The following is a 17,809-nucleotide window of genomic DNA, read 5'->3' as shown; positions in this document are numbered from 1 at the left end:
TAGTAATTTTAATCAACTCATCAGAAGCGGTCGTTCGCATCGGTAACACAATCTATCCTCTATTATCAAACGTCTAAATCAATGGTTAGAAAAAGACGAGACGCTATCAATATAATAACACGAAAGTCCCTACATTTGCTAACGTTATAACCAGCAAGCAGTTACGCTGGTCGGTGGTGGAAATTACGGTATTTGGTTGTATGTTAAGTTAAGTACAACGATGAATCGCAAAAGATAGTCGGTATTGGCGAAAAAAAATACGCGACGTATGTGTTGCGAATGATACCGCGTTCCGTCCTATGATATAATCTTCGCCAGAAACTCGAGAAAAATCTTGTGGCGCTGTATTTCAACAGCTGATCTAACTGGTACAATTCTCCAGACAAAATTCTCGTTTCTAGTCAGCTAGGTGATCCGCGATAAATGATGGCCGGATATGTATTGAAAGTTAAAACGAAATCGGGTCAAAAGGTCGTGAATGGATTGCTCCCGCAGGATAAGTTAGGCAAATTACGATCAAAATTAGTTGAGATAACAGGAATACCGGCTGAAGCGCTTCACGTTCTTTGTGGTTTTCCACCGAGGCCAATTAATCTGAACGACGAGACGGGCTCTCTCGAAGCTTGTGGCATCATTTCTGGGGACACCTTGATCGTCGAAGAGAAACCACCACTTTACAATGGGAAACAGAACTCTGAAGATATCGGTCGATCTCATATCGTCGATGAAAAGGGTTTCGCGAATACGCCTGGTGTACTAATGAAAAAGGTCGTACCAGCAGATAATTCCTGCTTATTTACCAGCGTTGGTTATGTTCTCAATGGTACACAATATAAATTGTATTAATATATTTGTGCTATATATAAATATATATATACTGAAAGTATATTTTCAGGCAAAGTTGATCCTAGCTGCGCAGGCTTTATGAGGGAGATCATAGCGAATGCTGTAGCATCAGATCCTGTGGAGTATTCGGAAGCTTTCTTGGGCAGACCAAATCCTGAATATTGTAAATGGATCTTAAAACCAGAATCATGGGGTGGAGCCATTGAATTGTCAATATTATCCAAATTTTATGGATTAGAAATAGCAGTAATAGATAGTATTAATGCTATAATTAATAGATTTGGAGAAGATCAACATTATGCTCAAAGAGTTTTTTTGATATTCGATGGAATCCATTATGATCCTTTATATTTGGAACCACTCGATGTAAGCGTAAACAATTATATACATATACATGTTATTATTAGTTTTGTTCCTCTGGTTTTGACTTTTTAATTTCTATCTGCACGTACAGGGAGGCAGCATTCAAACAATCTTTCCCACAGAGGATGAAAAGATATTATTCGAAGCAGCTGAACTCGCGAAAGAAGTAAAATCTAGTCGTCAATTCACAGACATTCAAAAGTTTATGTTAATATGTAATGATTGTAAGGTCAAACTAAATGGTCAAACGGAGGCTCGGCAACACGCCAAGGAGACAGGTCACATGAATTTCGGCGAGGTAGCCGTGTAGCGAATTAAATTGATCCCTTTACAATTGACGATCACTTTTAAGCGGACTGCCGTTTGAAAATCCTACTAAATTCAAGTCTCAAGCAGAATTTTCTACTTAGGCGAGGCTTGTAAGCGGACTAGCAATTTAATATTGATACTTTGTTAATTTAAGATATATGCAGTGCACTATGAGGATTGTTTAGACATGTAATATACACAGATTTTTAATTTTGACTAAAGATCCAAATGTCTAATTAAACGCCAAAATTTATGTAATTACCTTTATTGCAGTTCAAAGAACTGTCATTGAACATAGCCAAGTATATTCTATCTACATTGAGTACATTTTTATTTGTAGTTTATTTATTAGATTGAAATTTATTTATACATTTGAATTTCAAATTGATACAAAATTCTGTTTATTTTATTTCAACTAGTATATACTTGAGATAATTGTGATTATACAAGAAAAAATTAATAATTATTTAGTTATCTAATACTAATAATCATCTAATTATATAATTTTAATAATTACTTAATTATCTAATTTTACGTTATTTTTATTTAAGATAAATTTGTTGATAGTAATAATATGTTAAAGACTATATTCTTTGGCGAGATTAAGAATCTGTGATACTTGGTTAAATTTGCCTAAACGGAATTCATAGCCTTACTGGCAGTAAATGTGTTCCACATATATATATATATATAAATAAATATATAAAAGGAAGTAATAATATTAAATAAATCATAAAGTTGATTATAAAGCGAAATGGAGTTTCACTTAGTTTCGCTTCTAATGGCAGATCAATTTAGCACCGTTAATAGCGAATTTTATAAGAATAAATTGCAGCTCCTAAGAGGGAAAAACGAAAAAATCTAATGGATCACTGTTAAACACTAAATAACATCACACCTCTATTAATAAAGAAATGTTGCTTGATAAAAAACCACAAAATGTTATCTTAACAAATTTGATCTCTATTGCGATAGTTTAATTTACAGTCTAAATATGCATATAATATAACAAAAAGATAAAAATGTATAGTTGTATAACAATCCACCAAGCTTATATACATACATGATATATATAATTATATATGTAACATGTATATAAGTATATATAATTATGTATATAACATATATGTATTTATATAATTAGGATATTATAATTATTTTTGTTATTGCGATTTTTAAATGATTAAGCATGTACTGCAAAAAATACAAGTTCCAATCGTAAAAGAAAAAAATGAAATTTAATTTTTGTAATAACTATGTACGGTATTTATTAGTCAGCTCCAGCACAGAATTTTTCTTTTTTATATTAATAATATAGTTTACTATGTTAATGTTATATCATTAAATAATACACATATATTATGAATGAATTTAATTCAAATTAAAAAATAAGGAAATTCATAACTATTCATCACTCAGGAAAAATATTCATGATAGATTTACAGGTTTATATTTATACAGTACATATTTTGTAAGTCCTACCGTTTTGGAGAAGTAAAATAAATCAGCTATTTACATTTCACAACATTTCCAATGATTTTTTCTGCATTTCAAATAACGAAAAGGCATGTTCAAAATGGCCGTCATTTAAAGCTTCCTTACGCTTCCTTACGCCCGAAATAAAGTCACTCATAATTTTTCACGAACGATTTGCTACTTTCAAATAACAAGAACAGTAATAGTCGTTTAAAATGACTGTTAATTAAAACCGTTATTGACAAGCAATTTGAATAAGTATCTTCTAGTTACAAATAAAATTACTCACCAAATTTTACAGTCTAAAGATGAATTAACGTAAAATTATCACAATCAACGTTGAATTTATAATTAAAGATGTAATTAATCTTGTAATAATAAGTTTTGAAGCAAACTTGGTAAAAGAACATCCGAAATCTTACGCGCGGCATGTTAATACTAGAACTATTACGCTAGTCAAATTCAATATCTTCCGAAGTTCATAATAAATTTACAACAGTACAATTTTTACAAATTTGAATGATTTCTTATAAAGTAAATTTTTATAAGTATGTTGTAATAAAAATTGTATTACTTTAATACAAGCTTGCTTTAATATAAGTTTATATTTACTACTTTAAGGACCATGCATAATATTGCACACAAAATGCAATGTTTAAAGTTGCACAAACACAACATTATTACAAAACGTAAATAAAGTAAGTTATCGTTTTGTCAAGCTATAGAAAATGTACTAAAATAGAAATCTACGAAAAAGATAATTTGAGAAAATTAAAGTACTTTATATCTCCACCATAAAAAATAGTTTTTGATAGAAACATAAAATATTCTAATTTCTACAAATAATTTTGTTTTATAATTATAGAAATTTTGTGTGTCTTTGATTCGTACAGTAATTCTGTAGATTATCTATAGGTATCTATTATTCAAATACATCTTTTGTATCTTAATAAAGTAATCTATAAGAATACACGTTTTTCATTGTATGTAATTAGTTAACTTTTATATAATATTTCACTGTTCCGTTTTTAATAACAGACTTGTCAATAGGTTAATGTCAATCGTCGGTAAAAAATTTGAATCTGATCTGCAAAATAAAACTAGGAACGGTGGAACTAGAAAACGGTCGGTAAGTATCATTGTTGCGTATAACACGCGAGGACGGCTGAAGCACATGTATATATAGATGTCAGGTTACGATTGAAGCAGAAACGACGCATCGTATTTAGTAGGCTGCCAGCCATAGGCCAGGATTGGTGTTGTGCCTTTTGATACCAGATAGGAAATGTGATCTATTTCATAAAGAGATGGCAACGATAGCTTTCTGCCTTTAATTCGTGAAAGAGCAGAAGCTTTTGCCTTAAGACAGGAGTACGTTCTATGTCAGTCGTGAAAATCTGGGCATGGTGTGTTACACGAGAAGATTATCGATATAAGAAAATGTCGCTGCTGCTGCTGACAACAGTACGTCCAGCCAAAAGAAATTCACTGACAAATAGGTGAAAATGGAAGATGAAGCGGATATTAGAGAACAGCTATTTCATAATACAGTACGGGAGAATATTGTAAGTAAAAATCATAGATGTTTTTAGCCATATTAAGCCCCTTGTTTATTGACCTCCCATCAAAATGGAGGGTTCTTGAAGTTTCTTGGGACGTTCCTGCAAATAGGAAATCGCCACGTTCCCCGCGATTAAATTCAATATTTCTTTCGATAACCAATATTTTAACGTACGAAAGTAAAATTAGAAGTGATATAATAAATCCTAACCTTTCGTCTTCCCATCTGAATAAAACTCTCTTTTTATATTTTATAATTGTACATCCTGTAAAGCATAAAAAGAGAAAAAGAAAGTCAGGATAAATACAATGTAATATTAATATTAAAATTCATTTTTTGTTTAGTTTGAGAAAAGAAATAGAAATTGAATATATATATATATTGGTATTAATGTGATTTTATCAAATAATTCTAAGAATAAAGTAATGAATTGATGTGATACGTTGATGTTGTAACTTGTTTTTTTATATCGAAATTTAAAGCAATTTGCTTAGATACACGAAAGTATAAAGGAAGAAACAAAATCAAAGAAATTAGTCACGTATACACACGGTACACATACATCACCTATATTTTAGCTGATAGAAGACTTCTGTTGTAAGAAAGAAAAATAACTGTAAGACCTCACTATTTAATTAATATCTCTAATATCCAAAAATTTTTTTAAAAATATTACTACATACGCATGTTTATTGTGTTGGTATTAAGATTACTAATAGCTTTCTAATAGCTTCTTTTACTAACACTCGTTAATCGCGCAAGTATCATTTTTCTAATGCGTTTTGCGCATCAGTTTGCATTTTACAAGGACTTTGGCATGTTTATTTATCAATTTTTCCATGAAAAATGAAAGTTGTACAGCTGCCAAGATGATTCCGTAAATCCGTTAATACAGTGCAGTCGTAGGTTTTTCTAACGGATTAAGATAAACATCTAAAGACATTACGTGCTCATTGTCACGACAAGAATCGCAAAATACAGTTGCTGACGAAAATACTAGAGGAAATTTTTGATGAGTATATCATGTGTTTTATATGAAATATACATATTTATACTACAAATTTTATTAGCGTTGTAACGAGATTCTATTATCACGATTACATTCGTAAAACATAAAACATATGTTTATATTTCGTAGAAATTACAAATGTATTTAAACGTATTATATTATGATAATAAGCCTCAACACTTAACACTTATTTTAACATTTATTGCATATACTTAAGTGCAGTAACTTCTATATTTTCAGGTTGGTTTCAAATTTGATTAATATAATAAAATTATGGCAGTTGTGTCTCATTAGAACGCTAATAAAATTGTAAAATGTTTTATATAACGCACACAATATATACATGAAAGTTTTCTATGTACATATGTACTTTCTAAATACTTTCGTCAATCATTATATGTACATACATTGTACCGAAAGGTTTCGTCTATGGCTATGTATAGATGTTGCACGGACTATCCCTAGTATGTCTGCCGTCTGCCCTTGACTCTATACTCATTGTTTAATACACATAATTGGATGATCATCTCTAGTCAATGCACGAAGGAATGTTGTGGAAATACATTCTTCGCGATAAATTCTTTCTCTATACTTTCCCGCCGAGTCGTTGACCACGCATTATTTCTGATCTCTGACCGGTTTTTCCTTCCACCTTGGCTGATAAAAAAAAGCAGTTTCCAACCGACTGTGCAGCTTCTTCAACTGCTTCAACGATCACGTTTGTCCCATTTGAACATAGTTGCACGATCTACTCGCAAACCATTCGATACTTTCTAGGATACTAGGATAACCTCCATTAATGTGCCATTGATTGACTCACTTGCTCACTTCAGTTAAATATATAAGCATCCTTGGCGTTCTTGATAAGATATTCGAAAAACTCCATTAAAAGTCTAATATAGACCCTTTTTTCTATTTTAACACTTGGAAAATATACAATATGTTCTAATATAAAAATTACAATTTTAATATTATTTATGGTTGCAAGCGTTTTTACTGATACTTGAAAAGATATTAATGTATATTCTCTATTTAATCCGAATGTATAATCTATCTATTCTAATCTATATTTTAATAAACGATATAATTTAATTTAAACAAATACTTTGCTCCATTTATCTTTAACTTGAAATGAAAATAATAACGAAATATTTATTAAATAAAATCTTTTATTTAGTAAATTTTAACAAGTAAGAAATTTGATACTTTCGTTCATATATTTTATAATATAATTTCATTTAAGAAGAATCTTTCCTTTCTATTTATCCTTTCATATTTCTTTTTATTTGTTATAAGTACATAGTGCACAGCAATAGAGGGCCCACTAATGGAGGTCAATATCTTATTTGCTAACTGTACAAGTTGTAAATTTGGGACATTCTTGAAAGTATTAGGTTTTGCCATTTCTACATTTGTCGTTTCTGCCAAAGGGTAAATAACCGTGGTGACAAAAAGGATCGCCATAATGGCTAGCATACCATACATAGAAACTCCTTTTCTGTTAAAAATGTCGACTATGTTTTTGGTCTATAAGAAGCTAAAAATACGTTGCATCTACGTTGCAAATACACGTATATTACCGTTCTAAAACGATATAATTTTATCTTTCTTTGTTATGTTTTATTTCAAGCTGATATATTATCATATTTGTTTGACGTACTTACGCTACGTTTGATGTCGAAGGAATAAAATCTTTAGATCTGTTTCATTTATCAGTGAGCACTTAATTTCGAACTAATGCAATAGCATTAGCAATAGCGAATGCAATAGCGAGAAATTGAACTGCCAAACTCTATTTGAACTGTTAGGTAATTGAAACGTATCAAGCTAATTTATATCAGCTACTATATTTCCCCTTTGATTATATTATTATTATTATGTAGTGTCGTGTTTATTTTGTAAGGGCAAGTTCTCAAAAATGTACATCCTCATCGTGCATTCCGTTTTTACGCTCCCTCTCCCTCTCCCCCTTTCTCTCTCTCTCTCCATCTCTTTTTCTCTTTCTCTTTCATGGATATTGAACTTAAGATGCCGTTAGCTGCGACGTCGTTAATAAATATTGATAACTCAAGAAAACTATCAATCGCAAAAGTTATCGTTATTACCGAGTGCTGACCGATAATATTTATGAAAATTACTTCTCGAGTACATTGGTGTTTCTAAATTAAGTTCAAATAAGATTTCACAAATATTTAAATGTTTCTTGTTTGAACTATTACTATTCTCAGCTTTCGAATAAACTCTGCCAACTGAGAAGCTTAGGTACAGCATTAATCAAAATAATTATAATCATGCATCTCCATTTTCTCATTTCTTAAATTAAATATGTTGTGCAGTTTTCTTTTCATCTTTTTATGTTCCGTTAAATGCTGTTTGGCTTAAATGTGAAATGTGAATACGGAGTTATATCATTCTTTTTTCACTGTGTAAATAACTTTTAGATGAAAACATCAAACTATATTTGTTTGTTGCGCGCATAACTGTAATTTTGAACTAATTTTGCTCAATTTTGTTTACTGTCGTATATTCTAGCGGACACGCATGTATATAATGCTGACAGTATATCAAAACGAAACATAAAATACAAAAATAAGAGCTGGTACATAAATGTAAAAATAAATACATAGACGTAAATGAGAAAGCGGTTTTATTCTTAGAAAAGGTCAATGTACCATAGGTATATACATACTATGTATTAGCGATTATTTTCTGGCCCGTTTGACTTTCAACGTAATCCTCGCTTGATCATGAGCATCGTGATACTTGATAACCTAAAACAATATATCGGTAAATCAGTCAACAGTACCTAACCTAACATTACACTTGATAGGTTAGTATAAAAATAGTTTGAAATTTATTTTTATTTATGCAATCTTCGTTGAAATAATTGATATTTGTTTCTGTTCACGGATAACTTATGTTTTCGAAAATAGGGCAAATTTTCAATAAAATAACATAGTCAACGTAAAATATATTAATTTACTTATAATATTGTGGTTAAGTAATAAATAGTAATATACAGGGTGGTTGGTAACTGATTTTTTTTTATTTATGTATTTAAATTTTTACAATTTGTCCAGTAGGACATTTGGTAAAATATAGCGGTATACTAATATAAAATGGGTGGCTACCCCCAGCGGGGTACCATCATCGTGTTTGTTAGGTTATGTCCTTTGGTAACTGGTGGTACAAACGGAAAGGGGGTGATTCTACACGAAACAAGCAGTCGAAAATATAGAATAAAAATTTCTTTTTAATTCTTCCATCGAGACAACGATCTACAGTAAGATCCGTTATAACGTGCCGCGCGCGTACCCAGCGAAAGTTCAAAGTCGATTTTCTCGAAAACAAAGCCTCGAACGAAAAATTTTTATTCTATATTTTCGACTTCTTTTTTCGCGTAGAATCACCCCCTTTCCGCTTGTACCACCAGTTACCAACCACCCTGTATATTACTATTTATTACTTAACCATAATATTATAAGTAAATTAAATATTTATACAAATTTATATTTTCATAAACCGAATTAAAAATTTGTTTAATTTTCTAAGTATAACGAGAACTTTGAACATTTCCTATATTTTCTGTACATTTAAACTTCCCATAGATACATAAATATCAGTTCAAGCGATCAAGGGTATCCTCTCTAATACCTTCATTAATTCAAGCGGAGTAGTTCAACATTTTTATCGATAAATTTATGATCGATAACTTATCGATGTACAATCGACGTTGGTTAATAACAACCCTGATATCGATTCGGCATTACTCCTATAACAGCGTGTGCACTGTTCACGTATTGTTTAAAAGGAAACGTTATCCACTTATTACGTAACACACCAGGGGGGAAAGGAGAGAATGGAAAATTAATGCTAGCGTGCTCAATAACCAAGAGGGACACGTGGAAGTGTATTATACCGGAAGTTCCGGCTAATGTAATGGTCTGTCCCTTAAAATTCGCGAAACAACCAGTTTATATCTCTGCTACTATTTGTATTGCAATAAAATTACTGCGATCTTAGGCGGTAGCAATTTGCGAAATATTTGTATGTAGAACGGCGACAGCTGGTATGTTGCGTATATCATTTGGATAATTCGAATGGTAGAACAGTTTTAGGCGAATAACGTTCAAATTCAGTTCTTGATTGAAACTTTTATCGATCCATGATCCTTCTTACAAAATTCTATCGACTTATGGATTATTTCTTCCTACGACCTATAAATTCCTATTTGTACGTAAGTATTACGTAACTGTGAAGGGTAATAGATCTTTCGACGTTCGCAAAATACAACCTAACATTGACGTCATCGAATGTGTCCAGCTCGTCGTTTCGTCACGGTTACACTTGTAAAGCTACAGCTGATCTCGGTATTTATTTTTAACTTCGAACGTTCCATAGCTGATTTTCACGTCATTCTATCATGTCAGGAGACAATAATTTTTCCTTATGTAAATGTAATTCTCACTCTATCATATCGTGCATCGAGTATTATCTCGTCTGTAAATGATCGATTTTGTAATCAATGTTTAAGATCAAAAGACCCATTGTCTCTGTCGAATACAATGTGAAACCTAACGCGTGATAAAACACCGTCGAAGCGCATGAATGTCTATTAGAATATGAAGAAAAGTACGATGAAACAGGTGTAACATTGTAACGTGGTCGAAGGTCATTTTTTCTTTATAATGTTTATGCTTGCACTTGTGTATTAATTTACTTGATCAATTTCCTCTTTCTGGCACACCAGTATGGCGTTTATCACAACAGTGGCTATTATTTACTACATATTGTGCATTATTCTATGCGCTATATGTCTGTATACGCCGTTTTCTATTTTGCACTTTGTAGGGACTAAATCCGACATTCTAAAAGCGTAATTTCACATATGTATACATAATTATCAATCTTATCCACTGTTACATCGGTGATTCTCTACACAAACCAGGCCCCACGCCGCGGGCAAGATTTTCTTTTTTTTTATTTGGAAGAATTTTACAATCAATTCTCATTGAGAATTATAAGCAAATTATTCTGGCGTGCTACTATAACGCGTATAACAAGTGATTATTGTATGTTTGATTCTAGCTGAATCTAATGTTTAAATCTAGAGGGTAGTGTCTTTTTAGCCTGCGGATCTGGTCCGTCGTGTCAAGTAATTGAATAACTAGTGGGTTTTGGTGGTTGTTAATTCTTATGTTATATCTGTTACTGAATTTGGATATTTCTTCTTTAACTGTAGGTGTCTTAAGGTCGCGATGTATTATTTCGTTGGTAATATACCAAGGTGCATCTATTAAGGATCTTGGAGAGCCAGATTTCTATACACCCTTATTGCATACCCTCAATAGTCTTGAGGTGATATGTCGCGATAGGGTCGGAAGGAAAACTCAGATTTATTGAACGATAAATGTTTATTCACTGTAATGTCAATGAGTACACTTGACGCAGGACTCGCGATTATATTCGGCTCGCGAATGCGCGGTTATAAGTTACAGCTTGGATGGCTACGATTCGAGATGCGCTGCGAGTGCGGACAATGATTGCGCGAGATGTCGAGAGCTTAGATAATTATTCGACTCGAACCGTGTAAGTATAACGATCGTGGTATGTTGACTCGGGGTAATAGACCGACTTTTTTGTCGCGATGCTGCTGCGGAGGAAGACTGCGTTGAGAAAGCGATTCGTTGAGAAAAGCTTTGGTTCGGAAAGTGAGAGAGTACGTTAATGTTTATTGGCTAATTCGTGTTGGTCGTTGGAAAAGGATGCTAGCTGCCCTTGAGAGGGTATTGCTAGCGGGAAGCATCGTACGTGAGAGAGGTCTCTTTGGAGGACCTTAGCTAAAATAAATCCTAAGATTTATAGCGGTCCTTAGGCTAGCTGGAAATATTCGGTACGAATGTATCGACATCTGACAATCATCTTGTCCGCAGGTATAGGGTCTTTGTGTCGTACGTCACGCGACGTAAACTGTTGGAAAGTTTACTGTCAAGTGCCGTCACAGTCTTAAGGACCCACCATAAATCTTGGCATTTTCATCAGAAGATTAAGATTCTTAATTAAAGAAATATTTTTTATTACAAGTGTTCCTTAAATGTATTGGTTATTACCAAATTTGGTTATTACCACGTTCGGTATCTCCTGCTAGCAACTTTCTCTCGAGGACGGCTAGGACCCCTCCTTGCTCACCAACCTTCTTCCTATCCAATTAGAGACAATAACCGTTACCCTCATTTTCCAAAAAATATACAAAACGATCATAAAACCAATCTGGACGTACGGAATTCCACTATGGGGAACAGCAGCAATGAGCCATATAACCAAAATAGAGGCAACGCAATCTAAAATACAATAGTAAACGCGCCATGGTACGTTAGAAACGAGGATATTCGGAAAGACCTGGGATTACCAACGGTCAAAGAGGAGATTAACAAAAGTACAAGAAGGTACGGAGAAAGCTACGGCTTACAACGGAAACGGTCGACACATCAAGCATAAAAAAAAGATTAAAAAGGAAACACCCAACAGATCTCACAAAGGACATAACCTAACAAACACGATGATGGTACCCCGCTGGGGGTAGCCACCCACGTGTTATATTAGTATACAGCTACAACATTTTACCAAATGTCCTACTGGACAAATTGTAAAATTCAAATAAAAAAAAAAAAACTCTTAGATCGGTCAACATCTTTTTACCAGTTGCCAAGTCGCTAAATCGCTGAACACATCTCTCGGTTCTCATCTTGCTTGCGATTTATACCTCTCGCGATACTGTAACTCACTACTTGCAAGTCACTCCTATTACGATTAACATCGTGGTCTTGCTAGTAACTATTCGAGTCGAACGCTTCTAAACTTATTATAAACGACATTAAAATTCGACATCGTAACTTACCATGCGAGTCTCTCCGAACATTTATATTCTTGGCAAGACCAGTTGTTGGAATAAAGCATATATTATAACCTGTTAAACTCAGTGTTATAGTTATTCAATCGCCTCTATTATCCTAACTGAAACAGGAGATCGATCAGTTCGTGGCGTCGATTATCTAGTCGTAACATTTACAATTTTTTTTTAACGTAATCATTTAATCCCTAATTGGCACGATTTCTTGATTTTACAGTAGTGGTACCTTAATGAAATTTTGGTATTAATGAACACCATGGGCACCTTAATGAAATTTTAATTACTTTAGATTACGCTTTATTGTAATTATTTTTTAAAAGTAGAAACGGGAAGATTTAATTAATGGAACATTACGCCATACAAATAAAACTGATTTTGAAATATTGTCTTTAATCTTCCCCGCGTATTATTCCCGTATATTTTCGTCATAGTACCAATTACGTGTTAATTATTCACACACACACAATTATTTACACCTTATCTAACACCGTGACAAATGTAAAATATCGGGATATTATACATATTTACTGATCCTGAAGAGTTAAAACTAAAGTTGGAATAGAAATGAAATTTTCATATAGAACTATGCTGGAATTGAAATGAAATATTCATACGGAAGTATAATTTATCCTTATCGAATCGAAACTAGAATTTATGTCACGACGTGATAACAATGTCTAAATATCAAAGGTTTAAACTTTGTAGAAACTTGAACAATAGTTGAGAAGAGTTTAGTGAAGTGGAATGTCGTTATTAATATTTCACAGTTCGATCGACCGCGATTCTTAAATAATACGTAGCGCCGGTTTCCATGGTCGTTACCAAAGTGATTCCGTGTACACTAGAAAATTGATTCACGTCGTTACGCCACATGAGTTGCACACAAATGCAATGTTCATTCAAAGACACGCATCGAAGAATTTTTGAATTAGTATACTACTTTTCTTTTTTGAGATAATTCAGTTCAATGTAAACCGTGTATTTTGTATACGGTCAATAAATACACTGAATAACGTGTTATAATAATTATTATCATAATGATGTAATGTCGAGTGTTTTTATATCGTTTAATCTGTTAAGATGTGGCCATCTTGTCATGATAATCATACAGAAGATAATTCTACAGAATTTATCAAATTAATTGCTCTTTTATATTTGAACATTTTCTGTATCAAAGACAGAGTCACGTGATATACATACCGTTTACTAAGGACGACTTTCTATGTGTATGTACATATATTGATAAATCGATGAAATCATTTTTATTATTTAGAAATAATAAGTATTAACTTATTATAAATAATCAGCCATGTCACAGCGCCACGCCAGAAAAATTACTGAAAATTCTCAACGCGAAAATTGATTGTAATTTTAATAAGTAAATTAAAAAAAAATTATTCAGAAAATAGAAGAATACAATGAATTCAATACAATGTGAATATAGTTAAGAATATAATATGTTCAAAGAAATCATACTCGTACGTTAATTAATTTTTCTTAATGTATAAAAATGTAAAGAGAAGACATTCTATGGCTGTTTCAGATATTCTTCCTTCTGTTCTTAGTCCTCTACGTCTCAAGTTACGCGTTAATCGCGAAATTTCGACGAAGAGACCGCGAAGATTATTTTTCCGTGGATGAAGATGAAGCGACGGTCTACAAGATCAGTCTTTGGTTATGTACCGTTGCCCTGGCGGTTTCCGTTGGAGCAACCTTGCTGCTTCCGGTTTCAATTGCAAGCAACGAAGTGCTGATTTTGTATCCGAACAGCTATTATGTCAAGTGGCTCAATAGTTCACTTATTCAAGGTATACGAGTCAGTTATAAAAATTAAACTTCTTGTTTCGTTTAATTAATTTTTCAAACTTTTGGAAAACATAGAGGGAATTTCTTTTTTTTAATATTTCAACATTGCATAATATTACAAATTAATGTTTTACAGAAATACAGGATATTCGTCTAATGTTAATGAGCAATATTTATAATATCAATATATTTATTTATATTTATTTTTTATTGACTGTACATGTATATTATTATTATTATCATTGATTATGTTCATATCGTATGATTGTTTTATACTTTTTCTTAAATGTTACGTGTATTTTGTTTTTTTAATATTTAAATATCTAAAAAAAAAAGAAACACTCATCGTTTTTTATGTAAAATAATTGTAATTGGGTTTTATTTAACAATCAGGTCTATGGAATCTTGTGTTTCTCTTTTCAAATTTATCTCTCTTCGTATTTTTACCGTTCGCATACTTGTTCACGGAGTCAGAAGGATTTGTTGGCTACAAAAAGGTAAGATAAAAAAATTAATCCTGATATATCGAATACTTTAAAAAAAAAATAATTTTTCCATTGCAGGGCGTAATGGCTAGAGTTTATGAAACTGTGACAGTCCTTTGTCTATTAGGAACACTTGTGTTAGGAATGACATATGTTCTATCAGCACTCATAGATCGTAAAAAATCAAGTCTTCATACGTTGCTCAGTAAGTACAAAATTTGTTAAGACATAGATATACAAAAATTATCATCAACTTAACTTTCCAGATTTATCGAGTTACTATTTACCTTTTCTTTATTCTTGCGTTTCTTTTGTTGGAGTTGTTATGTTATTGCGTAAGTATGACCAAATAATTACGTATATATATATATATATATATATATATCATTATTACCTATATCAAAGTAATACAATAGTAAAAGTATAATTTGCAGTATGTACACCAATGGGATTTGTACGATTATTCGGAGTAGTTGGTTCGTTTCTCGTAAAACCGCAGTTCCTAAAGAATTTAGATGAAGAATTCTTCGCGTACAGGTTAGAGGAAGATTGTATTCGTAGAAGGTGAGGTATCGGTTTCTACTCCCATCATCCGCAAATTCATGAACACGTCTATAATCATTTCATAAAAACCTTATTATATACACAGACTGCAACACGCGAAAGCAACCGGAAAATCATACGTTTCGCCAGTGCCTATGTCAATACCAACTTGTGGTTTAGTGCTCGAAGATGACGAGTTTCTTAATGTAAATCCGAGCTTGATGTGCCTAAGGAACGGTGCTCTCCAGCGAGGATTGGCTCAGCGTTTGGAAGATATTCAGAAACATAGAAGTATTTTGGATCAGCAAAGGCGAACCTGGTGGGTTCGAAGAACTTTGTTATACCCTTTGGCAATGCTGGCATTACTTATACTTTCCACTGCTACAGCTTTGCTAGCAGTTCAAAATACCTTAGAACTGCTTATTGGTATTAAAGCACTGCCTTTGAGTACAAGGGTTAGTATATAAATTAGATATAAATTAAAATAAGCGAACTTCGTTTATTGAATTGCTTTTTGAGAAAAATTGATACATTTAATAAATGTTTAGCAATTCACTCTGGGGATCAGCTCGTTGTCGAAACTAGGTCCCATTGGAGCAACAATTGAAGTAGCAGTAATTTTGTATCTAGCTGCTACGAGCGCAATAGGTTTATATACACTTCCTGGTGTAAAGAGCTTTCGACCACGACTTCATTCCATGCCACTTACTCACCTTATCGCAAATTGCGGTCTTCTTCTTGTACTGAGTTCAGCGTTGCCACTGTTATCTCGAATATTAGGTAAATATACCCCCATTTAATAAGTGAAAACCACACCGGAAAAATATGATAACTCAGTTAATTAGTTTACATATAATTAATCTCATTAACACTTTTTTAATATTTAAGAAAGTGACAAAAGTATATATTTAATCCTAAAAATTATTTTCTTTTAAAAGATGAGAAATGTGACTCATTGTGTTTTTCACCTCCGGCCTTCAAATAGGAACGAACCCAAATAAATAAGCTTATTATTAATTTTGTATTGGTTTTCTACTGTTCGTGTATCTTTTATTTCAGGTATGACAAACTTTGATCTGCTCGGCGATTTCGGTCGTATCGAATGGCTTGGTAACTTTGAACTAGTACTGTTCTATAATTTAATCTTCGCTACGGCGGCGATTGGTTGTCTAGTGACAAAGTTTACAGCGACCGTTCGCAAAGAGATTTATGCCAGATTAAGGAGTAGTTTGATAGGAATCTTTAAGAGTGAAGGTAAGAAAAGTTCTTTAGGGACGTTTTCTACGAAAGAAGATTAGACTGACTTACGTTGTAAGCAGAAAAAAGCAAATATTATACGTTAAAAAAAAAAAGCAAGCGAAATAGAACTTAACGATGAATAATTATATTCACATAATATTAATCATATAAATGTGTAAAGTGATTGAACCGTGTGTATGTGTGCGTAAGTATATTTAGAATTGCGTAATCGTGGAACACTGTCTTAATTTTGATGGCACGTGATGCTCTGTAGGATATGTTTAGAAAATTTAATTGGATGATATTAGAGCGGCGGGCCAATTACACACGTCGAGTATGTTCGTCACATGTATGTATATGTGTATGTGTACGTATAGTTACTTTAATTATTTATATGATCACTATTTTAATAATTATTTACCGAAAGTACATATACATACCAATCTTATACATAAGTGGGTTTACCTAGAATGTAAACTCAATGTAAAGACAACGCAGTATTGTGATAAAGACACGCATGTGCGGGTGTTCGGCGAATAAAAAAATTCTCAATATAGAATTTTTTACTATTTTACTATTTCTGCGAATAAAAGAAAAGCGTTAAGATTCGTTTTCCTAAATAATGGTTATTGTTTGAATGTGTATCTACTTCAAGACACGAGTGCGTTAGTTAAGCATAAGTGAACGTTATGAATACATTTTTAGAAATTTAAATGATAAGTTCTCATTCTTCAAATAGAAAAATGCCGTATATACAGGCCATTAAACGTGCCTAATCGATCGATATAACCGGATAATACGTATAAGAAATACAATCACGCGTATATTGTACTGTGTTGTGGTAGTCCTGATTTCATAATCGCGTTTGAATGCATTTTATCGATTTATATTTGTCAAGTGACTTGTATAGTCACGAGTTTGTTAAAAATTTACGAATTTAAATACATTTGTAACGAATGTAATAATATGCATTTTAAGATACACACGAACTGCATGGATGATAATATGCAGAATATCTTAAAATGTTATCATCTTGACTGATTTGTCCATTAGTTCATTACTGAAATCTAGTGCTTTAAAAAGGAAGTAAATTATTTATTTAATTTAAAATGAAAATGAACCCATTTTTATCTCTTGATTGCGTTTAACATTTAATATGCGAAAGAAACAATACCTTACAACAATATTATGTGATATATATCTTGTCAAAGAGACAATACAATATTATTAAGAAACAGAAAACAGTTAGGATATACTCGCTG

The 17,809-nt window shown here is 32.3% G+C and overlaps 2 protein-coding genes across 2 annotated transcripts; both read left to right on the top strand.

Moving 5' to 3' along the window:
- The first annotated feature begins 152 nt into the window (after positions 1-152).
- LOC117232755 (ubiquitin thioesterase OTU1) lies at positions 153-3,045 on the top strand. Its single transcript, XM_033492364.1, has 3 exons — positions 153-823; positions 896-1,212; positions 1,301-3,045. Exons 1-3 carry the CDS (start codon positions 424-426, stop codon positions 1,517-1,519), a joined length of 936 nt encoding a protein of 311 aa, XP_033348255.1. The 5' UTR covers positions 153-423; the 3' UTR covers positions 1,520-3,045.
- Positions 3,046-4,221: 1,176 nt separating this feature from the next.
- On the top strand, positions 4,222-17,685 carry LOC117232687 (protein Lilipod). The gene is made up of 9 exons (XM_033492219.1): positions 4,222-4,559; positions 14,018-14,282; positions 14,674-14,777; positions 14,844-14,970; positions 15,032-15,100; positions 15,200-15,329; positions 15,415-15,763; positions 15,857-16,088; positions 16,368-17,685. Exons 1-9 carry the CDS (start codon positions 4,500-4,502, stop codon positions 16,604-16,606), a joined length of 1,575 nt encoding a protein of 524 aa, XP_033348110.1. The 5' UTR covers positions 4,222-4,499; the 3' UTR covers positions 16,607-17,685.
- Positions 17,686-17,809: the final 124 nt, after the last annotated feature.

This window comes from Bombus vosnesenskii, unplaced genomic scaffold (assembly GCF_011952255.1).
Source record: "Bombus vosnesenskii isolate JDL3184/JDL3185 unplaced genomic scaffold, Bvos_JDL3184-5_v1.1 scf7180000013293, whole genome shotgun sequence".
NCBI classification, from domain to species: Eukaryota; Metazoa; Arthropoda; class Insecta; order Hymenoptera; family Apidae; genus Bombus; species Bombus vosnesenskii.
This window is presented reverse-complemented; position numbering and strand designations above follow the sequence as displayed.